Here is an 11,368-nt window from a genome sequence, read left to right as displayed (position 1 = left end):
TAAAATCATATGGACATGATATTTGTTAGATATTAGTTCCCAGGTGTGTACAGCTAATGTACATGATTTATTTCATTTGTAGAATCTGCTTCTATATGTCTAGATTTCTGAGAGAATTACACAATCATAGAACTATTATGCTATTAGGTTTATTTTGTCCATTTATTCTCCAGGATTTCTGTAATCCATTGGCATTACTTCCTACAAAATGATTGGAAAGATTTGAAGTAAATGGAATTTCAAAATATACAAACAGTTCATACATGTGTATGAATCAGAGTTACCATAGAAAAGCTTTTCTCATGAACATTTTCAGAGTGTATTCATGTTTGTCTGCGTAGATATGTGTATATCTGCTGCTCAGTTTGTCAAACAAAATATTTGTTAGTAAAGGGTAATCAGATTTGCATTAACTGAAGGACACTATCTCATTACCCAAGTTGACTAGCAGTTGGCTATTTTCTCAGCCTTTAGTGTTGGCAGACTGTCCTTGAACTCCGCTTCTGTTATTGCTGCATCAGCTATTAAAAGAATTGATTGATGAATTGGTACAATATCATTTGATATACTGGTACATGAAAAGTGTATTTCATACTGAACAAGCTGTTAGTAAAACTTTTAAAATCAATGATCAGACCAATTTAATCTGGACTTTTGTTTTTTTTAGGCTCACTAGGAATAAAAATAGATTTTTTTTTTTGTCTACACCACATATGGCCTAACATTTCAACTGCAGACCTAGAGAGGATTTGGGGGTTTGGACCCCCCTCTCCCGCTAGTTTTAGAGTTATTAGCTCACCTGAGCTGAAAGCTCAAGTGAGCTTTTCTGATCACATTTTGTCCGTAGTCCGTCTGTCCGTCCGTCCGTCCGTCTGTAAACTTTTCACATTTTCGACTTCTTCTCCAGAACCACTGGGCCAATTTCAACCAAACTTGCCACAAAGCATCCTTGGGTGAAGGGGGTTCAAGTTTGTTCAAATGAAGGGCCATGCCCTCTTCCAAGGGGAGATAATTAAGAATAAGTGAAAATTTGGTGTCTTCTTTTAAAAATCTTCTTCTCAAGAACCACAGGGCCAGAAAAGTTGAAACTTATGGGAAACTTTCGTTACATGGTGTAGATTCAAGTTTGTTCAAATCATGACCCCCGGGGGTAGGGTGGGGCCACAATGGGGGATCAAAGTTTTACATAGGAATACATAGGAAAATTCTTTAAAAATCTTCTTCTCAAGAACAACAAAGCCACAATTAGTCATATTGATATGAAATCATCCTCAGGTAGTGTAGATTTAAGTTTGTTCAAATCATGACCCCCGGGGGTCGGGTGGGGCCACAATGGGGGATCAAAGTTTTACATAGGAATATATAGGAAAATTCTTTAAAAATCTTCTTCTCAAGAACAACAAAGCCACAATTAGTCATATTGATATGAAATCATCCTCAGGTAGTGTAGATTCAAGTTTGTCCAAATCATGACCTCTGGGGGTAGGGTGGGGCCACAATGGGGGATCAAAGTTTTACATAGGAATATATAGGAAAATTCTTTTAAAAATCTTCTTCTCAAGAACCACAGGGCCAGAAAAGCTGAAACTTATGGGAAACTTTCGTTACATGGTGTAGATTCAAGTTTGTTCAAATCATGACCCCCGGGGGTAGGGTGGGGCCACAATGGGGGATCAAAGTTTTACATAGGAATACATAGGAAAATTCTTTAAAAATCTTCTTCTCAAGAACAACAAAGCCACAATTAGTCATATTGATATGAAATCATCCTCAGGTAGTGTTGATTTAAGTTTGTTCAAATCATGACCCCCGGGGGTCGGGTGGGGCCACAATGGGGGATCAAAGTTTTACATAGGAATATATAGGAAAATTCTTTTAAAATCTTCTTCTCAAGAACAACAAAGCCACAATTAGTCATATTGATATGGAATCATCCTTAGATAGTGTAGATTCAAATTTGTCGAAATCAAGACCCCCAGGGGTAGGGTGGGGCCACAATGGGGGATCAAAGTTTTACATAGGAATAAATAGGAAAAATCTTTTCAAGAACAGGAAAGCCGTGATTAGTCATTTTGATATTGAAGCATCCCCAAGTATTGTAGATTCAAGTTTGTTCAAGGCATCCTCCAGTAGTAGGGTGGGGCCATACTCGGGGATCAAAGTTTAACAAAAGAATATATATAAGAAATATCTTAAAAAATCTTCTTCTCAAGAACAACAAAGCCATAATTAGTCATATTGATATGGAAGCATCCTTAGGTAGTGTAGATTCAAGTTTGTTCAAATCTTGAACCCCCCTCCCTTCCTCCCCCCCAGGGTAGGATGGCAGACATCTTTAAAATTCCGTTTCAAGAATAGCAAAACCATGATTAGTTATATGAATATAGAAGCATCCTCAGAAAGTTTAGATTCAATTTCATTCAAAACATGGCAACTGGGGATAGGTTATGCCTAGAACAGTTGATCAAAGCTTTACGTATGAATATATAGAAGAAGAAATCTGCTGACAAAGAACAGCAGGGCCATATTGACTCAGGTGAGCGTTGTGGCCCATGGGCCTCTAGTTAAATTTATATGTAAATGTAACCAGACAAAAAATGACCTTGGACCTCCCTTAAAATTTAAAATGTTAAGGAGAGTTGTGTATGTGAAGAAAATTGACTTAAGAAAGTGCCCCCCTCCCAAGAAAAATCCTGGGTCTGCCCCTGCATTTGCACTGTGCAAAAAATTTACAGAAAATTGTTGTAACACGAAAATCCTCAGTTTCATGTAAGTATATTCAGCTCACCTGAGCTTTTCTGAGCACCCATTGTCCATCATCTGTCTAGCCGTCCATCTGTAACTATTCACATTTTCAACTTCTTGTCAAAAACCGCTGAATCAATTTTAACCAAAGATGGTACAAAGCATCCCTGGGTGAAGAGAACTTTAAATGAAGGACCAAGACACCTTCCAAGGGGAGATAATATTACAAGAAAAGGCAAAAATTGGGTGGGGTTGTTAAAAAATCTCGGAACCACTATACCATAAAAGCTGAAACTTGAGTGGAAGCTTTATGAGGTTGTGTAGATTCTCAATTTTTCATATCATGTCCCCCTGCGGAAGGATTGGGCCACAATATGAAATCAAAGTTTTACATTAAAATATATAAGAAAATTCTTTAAAAATCTTCTTTTCAAGAACCACTAGACCAGAAAAGCTCTAACTTATTTGGAAGCCTCCTGAGGTGGTGTAGATTTCAAATTGCTCAAATCATGTCCCCTAGGGGTAGGTTGGGGCCTCGTAGGAAATCAAAGTTCTACATTGATATATAAAGGAAAAATCTTCTCGAGAACCACTGGACCAGAAAAGATGAAATTTAGATGAAAGCCTCCAGAGGTAGTGTAGATTGTAAATCGTGGTCCTTGGGGGTAGGGTGGGACCACATTAAGGAATCAAAGTTTTACATTGAAGTATACAGTAGAAGACGGTTATAGTGAACACACTTATGAATTTACGCTTACTTCGAACTAATTTCCATTCCCCATGGTTTTGAAACGTTTTTCTAACTGAACGTAAAAAGCGAATCATGTTTATAACGAATCAAAATTGTTGGTCCTAGGCACTTACTATAAGCATGTTTTACTGTATAGAAAAAAGACTTTAAAAATTTTCTTAAGAACTCCTGGACAAGAAAAGCTGAAACTTATGTGGAAGCTTCTTGAGGTAGTTAGATTGTTAATTGGTCAAGTTATGATCCCTAGTAGTAGGATGGGGCCACGTTAGGGATTACATAGGCATAAATCTTTAAAACGTTCTACTCAAGAATTAACAGCAATTTTTTGAGTTATGTAGATTACTCATAGGAATTAGAGTATCTGGTAATGTAGATTCATTTTTGTTCAAATCTCAGCCTCTGTGGGTGGAGCCATAAACGATCAAAATGTTACATAGAAATTGGTAAGAAAATCTGATGCAGAACAACAGAGCCAAAGTGACTCAGGTGAGTGTTGTGTCCAATGGGCCTCTTGTTTATTTTAGTAACCGCCAACCGCCAACCGGCCTTTCAATGATCATTTTTCATACTAAATTTTAACAGTTAAACATTTTGAACACTGTTTAAAAAAAATATAGTAACCCATCCCCTTTCTACGTGCTTAGATCTTTGATGCAAGAATTTAATCTACCGGTATATAATTTTAAAAAAAATCCATATACGAACCACAGGGGCTTGCCCCTGGCGTGTAAAAATATTTAAAAAAAAAAAAAAAACATATACGATGTACTAAAATAACACGTGTTTTAGTGTATCGTATATGTTTATTTAATAAATATTTTTTTACACGCCAGGAGCAAGCCCCTGTGTACGAACCATCAGCATCCATTTTGTAGAAAATAGTCTCGGTAAGCGGTCTTGATTTTGGAGCCACGTGTCTCTGAAATTCCTCAAGCGTAATGGATCCATCACGGTTTGCGTCAAATAAGTTGAAATTACACGGCAATGTTCCGTCTGATTCACCACCACCACGCTGAAAAAGGAAAGTTTTTTTTTTAATTGCGTGTACGTATGTTTTTTTTCTATTTTTTTAATTTATGCATGTATTTTTAAGCTATAATGGCTCTAATTCTCTGTATTATTTATTCATACCTCAAAATATTAATTTTTAGATTTTATTATGCAAATTTTAGCAGTTCTGTCAGATGGGAAAAAGCTATATTTCTTATTTTATTTTTCACTTGAAATTCATTTTTGACATTAAATTTCCATTCTGTTATTTTTAGTTACAAATAAGTAATGAATGGAAGCATACAAGGCGACGACAATCCCTCGTTAAATGTTCATTGAGAAGTTATATTTAAAAAAAACACATTTGATTCCTTTATTTTACCGAGAATAATTATAAATTATTCAATAAAATAAAAGAATCAAATGTGTTAGTCTATAGATGATATTATGGACAACATAGATTTTGAAAATATAACTTTTCCATGATGTTTGCAAACTGAAAAATACCAGTATATTAATTATCTCTGAGGAGGAGATTGTCTTCACCTTGTACGCCCTCATTCTTTTTCGGAAAAAAAAAAAAAACAGACCGACTGACAACAATTAATATGCCATATCTTGGGTTTCAAGATTGAAAAAAGATATGTATCCAGGCATTCGGAAAAAATAGCAATTATATGGTATTTTAGTTCTTCTGTTTACTTCAATTGTTATTTAAAACACAGCTGTAAAAAGCTTTAGCTATCAATGGAAGACATCACAGATTACCTTCAATTTCATATCATGCTAATAAGTATTGGTAACTGGGGCTAGATTAAAGGAAATTCAATTTTTCTATAAAAATGTATATATCTTTGTACTTTTATTGGGTACAAATGTCAACTTTTTACAAGTCCGTTTCTAAGACTTCAAAGAACCTTGAATCATGTATTCATGAAATAAAAATTATTGCACGGAAAGATTTCAGTGTCAAGCTTCTTTTGGAGGCTTTTTGAATTAAATAATAATTTAAAGAGTTATCTTGTCCGAGGAGCGGATATTCTTAATATTTTTTTAGACCCTAAAGCTTAAAGTTGATAAGGATAAATAGCACGAACAATTTTTTTTCTCAGAAATTAGCATTATATCTATTAGATATATCGTAATATAGAATGTTTACTAAAGTCATTGTGGAAATTTTCTTAAACTTTGTAATAATTTCATAAAGTGTGAGCAAAAATTTGTATAGATTTATGAAGAAAATGGCACAAAGTCGCATATTTGAACACTAAGGAAATCCTACGATTTCTTAATACTTTAGAAATTTATTATCTATATGTAATTTCTATTCAAAATAAGTCAAAAACATATATATCAATCCATGCATCAAATTTTTTGTTTGTGTTATATTGTCCTTAAATCAGCTGGAAACCCATTTTAATAGATAGATTTTCAAACACCCCACTTTCATCCCAATATTCTCTCTCTCTCTCTCTTACTCTTCTACACCAGACAAACAGCCAATTGTTGCTACATCTCCTCATCGGCAAACTTTTGGATTTCTCAGCTGCCTCCAGACAAACCACGAACAAAAGGGACACGAAAAGAGTAACTTTGATATTCATTTTGTGACTTATGTTCCTACAATGCAATAAATACGGTGCAAATGTAGAATTAAAGAAAACATGCTATAGTTTCTGGAGATATATATATTTTAGACGGAATTAGTCATTCTTTTAAAATAAGACATGTAACATTTTCTTATACAAGTGATGTAACTTTCCATTTTATTTCATTTGAGATAAAAATATAATTTTAATGATCTTACCTTTGTGAGAGTCTTTATATTTTGTTTTGCGTAGCATACATTTATATACATTTCAAGAGATAAAAAAATATATATAACACTTTTGACAAAGAGCTGTTGAAACGTCTTTTACTGTGTTTTCCAAACCATTCGAGGGCCTGTCAAGTGAGTTATCTGCAGCTATACAGCTGATGGAAGCAATACAAAAAAAATTATACGACACTCTTTCAATCTCAGTTCCTATATTACTCTACAATCATTCTCAACACTAAACCTGTGCACACCTGTTCAAATTGTAGCTTGTCAGAAAATATGGCACGAACTTTACAAAACATGTTACCTTTTTCCTATCAACAATTATATTTTAAAATTAGGACATTATAAAATTATTGCTGTTTTTTTGAAATCAATAAGAGATTTCTCTACCCGAGAAGTACAATATTCACAAGTCCGAAGGGCGAGGTGAATACCGGTATATGATACAAACTCGTTAAGCAAACCTGGTCACCTTTTTTTTTTATTTAAGTCGCAGCCGAATACAGTGAGAGAAGCAGGATTAAAATAAATATAACCATTTTTTTTAAATTAATTTAGAATTTCTTGGTCTATGGTTGGTCCGATGTTTAGAAAAAAATAAATATTGTGTCCACCTGAAAGTTGGGTGGAGGTGAAATGAAATATGTGGCGATAACGAACAGTATTCGAGCTCAAAAGTCCATTAAACATTACAAAATAGGAGAGCAAACACGGACCTCTAAGACATCAGAGGTGGGATCAGGTGCTATGGAGGAGTGAGCATCCCCTGCCGACCGGTCACACCTGCCGTGTGCTCCTTGTCATGATCGGGAAATAACGGAAAAATCCGTCGACAGATCAATGTGTAAATAATGGCCTAACAATCAGTATGAAAAAAGTCGGTCAGCATTTGACTTAATGAAAGATTGTATTTGCTGACAAGGTCATTGTAACGACCATAGAAATTACAAAATGATGACTTTAAACGAGACTGCTGATATTCTTGTTTCATCAACTTGTTTGTCAATAATTTACCTCGTTTTAGAAATTGTTCATACGTAGAGCATGCCCTTGCGTATCGAATCAGCTAAGAGATATAAATCCCGTATGCAAGTGATATGGGTATATTGCTGCATAAGTAAGGGAAGTTGACGATTGAAAAGTTAAAGTCATCACGTTTATCATAAAGCTTGGTTGTTAGATTACCATCACCGTCTTTTTCTAATAGATTATCCAAATATGAAACAGATGTGTCAGACTCTGTGGTATCTTTTATCTCAAGCTCACTGGGATATATCGTATCGACATAAGAATGGAAATAACCATTGTTAATTGACAATACGTCGTCGATATATCTAAATGTCGAGTTGAAGGCCACAGCAAGTTTTTTTCTTCTTTTCACGTAAAAGATTTTGAACAAATTCTGCTTCATATGAATACAAAAATAGGTCTGCTAATAACGGGGCGCAATTGGTACCCATGGGAATTTCAATAGATTGTTGGAAGACCTGGTCTCCAAAAACCACATAGATATTGTCAATCAGAAACTCAAGCACCTTTTTAATGTCAACTTCAGAGTACTTGTGTGTACAATCAGATTGGTTTTCAACAAAGTAATTCTGCAAATGACCAATGACAATGTAAGTAAATTTACGAGTTCCATTTTTATTGAAAACGCAGCTATCAACGATGTCAGAAAGTCTGGACTTTAATTTATCGTGGGGAATAGTTGTATATAAAGTTGAAAAGTCGTAAGTTTTTATGTTGTTAATTTTGGTAAAATTTTGTGATTTCAAATGTTCCAGAAGTTCCTTGGAATTTTTTAGTATCCACATCTGATTTACACCACTTCTCAAATATATTGTTGCACAGTACTCTTGAAGTTTCTCCTTCACTGCTGTTAATATCTTAGTGAGGAGTAAAGAAAGAGGCTTGGTAGAACATTTACTGGAACCCGCTATGTATCTTTATTTGTTAGGATTTCTTTGAAGTTTCGGATTCCAATATAGATATGGTAATTCAAATTCATTTTGGTTGTTGGGAATATTAAAAATATTCAAAACTGACATATGATTTTGAAGAATTTCCTCCTTAGAAAGTGAGCTATGGGTATAAATTGGATTACCGCTTGTAGAACTACTAGTAGTTACTCTAAAATACAATTTATATAATGAGCCTTACAAACAAACTAAGACAATGTTGTTACCTGGTTTGTCAGCAGGGACCAGTACGTACTGATCGTGTAATCTATCTAATTCTTTTTTCACTTCTGAATTACTGAATACTGAATACAGAAGGATAGATGGTTTCATACATCCCCTCAATCGTTTAATGCGAGATTTTAACATATATCTGATACATTTAATCCATTCTGACAAAGTGCCAATGTCTTCTTTTTCATATCTGACCCAGCACCCGGCGTAATCCTCTACAGAATCCATAATATGTATGAAATTACTACGCCAGTTGAAGGATCGGGGTTCCCTTTATTTAGGACCTTTTAAAATTAGTGATCTAAGGTCCTCATTATTAACTATATTTACGTCACCAGTGGACTTTTGCGAGAAGCATTGACTTTTACAATCGACGGTTTACTTTGACATATAAACCTGCCTAATGTACGGAGGTACGGAATTGATAATAGACAAGAAAAACTTAATAGTGGTTATAGGTATGGTGATAAGGGCACTTACATGATTTACCGGTATGCAATCAACGCAAGAGATGATGGGAGGCAGAATAACATAACTTAAATTACCTTATTCGTGAGGGTAGTATCTCCTCTCAATCATTTTTTTGAAGGAATGAAATAAGGAAGAAAAAAAATTTCGGAAGGAAAACAAAGCAAGAATTGGTCAATGTGGGAAAAGAGGGGGTTGAGGGTAGGGTGGGTGCCGATCCTTTCCTAGACAACGTAATATTTGCTTTCAAATGGCCCATTATTATCGTTCTTATTAGCTATTGGGCTTAATATTTATATCGCAAAAGAGCTTTCGTATATTGTCCTAGTGTAAAAGTAAGTCGTCGTTTGTAAAAGTCAGCGCTTCTCGCAAAAGTCCAGTAATAACGTGTCCAGCAGGAATATCGTTATAGGGTGAAGAAGAACATGAACACGAAGGAGGATTATGTTTCAGATATTCGATATCCAGGCCCTGTAAAGTTTTCTTGTAATTAACAAGTTTGGAAGCAATAGTCGATGAATATTTGTTACTTACATGTATATTAACCGCGTCAATTCCTTTGTTGGCATATTGGAGTTTAAGGAAAAAACGGGTTGTTTTAGCTGCATTTTCTTCTGTAAAACGTGGCGATTTTAAAAGACTATGATTTGCAATATCCATAATCACAGATCCAAGCCTGTATTCTGTTGTCGAAGAATCCAAATATGGACTTTCCTTGACCTTTTCAAGTAGACTATTCAAAAGTTTCAAAGGGAAAGAGTAAAGTTTGGTGCGAATGTGAAGAAGAACTAACTGTTGATTTTCAACACTTCATACCATGCACCATTCCCCACGATAAACTAAAGTCCAGGCTTTTTTGACATAATAGACAGCTGGGTTTTTTTTTTCAATGAAAATGGAACTCGTAAATTTACTTACCTTGTCATTGGTCATTTGCAAAATTATTTTGTTAAAAATATTTTAATTGTACACATATGTTCTCTAAAGTAGATATTTAAAAAAAAGCTTGAGTTTCTGGTTGACACTATCTATGTAATTTTTGGAGATCAGGTCTTTCAACAATCTGTCGGAATTCCCATGGGTACCAATAGCGCCCCGTTATTACCATTATAATTTATTATTATATATTTATTAAATACTCGTTATCAGCAAACCTATTTTTGTATTCATATTAAGCAGAATTTATTCAAAAACTTCTACATAAGATGAAGAAGACACTTGCTGTGGCCTTCAACTCGACATTTAGATATATCGACGACATATTATCAACTAACAATAGTTGTTTCCATTCATATGTCGACGCGATATATCCCAGTGAACTTGAAATAAAGAATACCACAGAGTCTGATATATCTGTTTCATATTTGGATATTTTAATAGAAAAAGACGTTAATGCTTACTATTATGAGTATCTTACAACCAAACTTTATGATAAAACTGATGGCTTCAACTTTTCTATCGTCAACTTCCCTTACTTATGTGTAGGAGCATACCTTTATCACCTGCATATGGGGTTTATATTTCCCAGTTGATTCGATACGCAATAACATGCCCCACGTACGAACAATTTCTAAAACGAGGCAAGCTTTTGACAAGCAATTTGATAAAAAAGGATACCAACAGTTTCGTTTAAAGTCATTTCGCAAGTTCTTTGACCATGTCAGCAAATACAATCTATCATTATCTCAAATGCTGACTTGAGTTTTTCATACTAATTGTTTGGCCATTATTTAAACACTGAATTTTCTACGGATTTTCCGTTTGCCCGATCATGACAATGAACACACGGGTGTGACCGGTCGAGAGAGGATGCTTACTCCTCCATGGCACCTGATCCCACCTCTGATGTTTTCAGAGGTCCGTGTTTTCTCTATTCCCATCCTTACAACGTCAGGGGTCCCGAGTCCACACGTGCCCATTGGACTCCTGTCAAACATCATTCGATATTCTACGGGCTTGCTTCTCTCATTGAGAAGCACCAATCAGATTGAGGCTTTCACATGTTGATATAAAACGCAAATAGAAAGTTGCCACCTCAATGCACGAGTCACAGGTTGTTTGTCACCGAAAAGTTTAATGTGATTGGTCGAAAGATAAGAAAAACAGCCAAAATTTGTAATTACTCCGAAAGACGTCGCTGGAGTCAGGCCGTAGAATATGAATTAAAGTTTGTCAGGGGTCCAACGGCCACCAGTTGAATCAGAACCCCTGACGTTGTTAGGATGCTCTGCTCCCGATTTGTATTGCTTCAATGGATTTTTGAGCTTGATTACTGTTCGTTATCTCCATATTTCATTCTCAGCCAATCAGTATTCAATCATATTAATTATTTGCCATTTATCTTATTATATCTCATATGTTTTTGGGACTTTTAATGTCCGCTTGATTTCTGAAAAATGC

The 11,368-nt window shown here is 35.0% G+C and overlaps 1 protein-coding gene across 1 annotated transcript; it reads right to left on the bottom strand.

Annotated features, from left to right (window-relative positions):
- Window positions 1-133: 133 nt before the first annotated feature.
- LOC133193612 (uncharacterized) lies at window positions 134-6,090 on the bottom strand. The gene is made up of 4 exons (XM_061329573.1): window positions 5,965-6,090; window positions 4,352-4,508; window positions 436-521; window positions 134-201 (listed from the first exon to the last, which is right to left on the bottom strand). Exons 1-3 carry the CDS (start codon window positions 6,088-6,090, stop codon window positions 445-447), a joined length of 360 nt encoding a protein of 119 aa, XP_061185557.1. The 3' UTR covers window positions 134-201; window positions 436-444.
- Between the last annotated feature and the right edge of the window lie 5,278 nt (window positions 6,091-11,368).

The sequence above is a fragment of the Saccostrea echinata genome, unplaced genomic scaffold (assembly GCF_033153115.1).
Source record: "Saccostrea echinata isolate AGI-Se365-2 ecotype Australia unplaced genomic scaffold, CSIRO_AGI_Sech_v1 ptg000028l, whole genome shotgun sequence".
Taxonomy (NCBI): domain Eukaryota; kingdom Metazoa; phylum Mollusca; class Bivalvia; order Ostreida; family Ostreidae; genus Saccostrea; species Saccostrea echinata.
The sequence above is the reverse complement of the archived record's forward strand: the minus strand, read 5'-3'. Positions and strand labels throughout refer to the sequence as shown.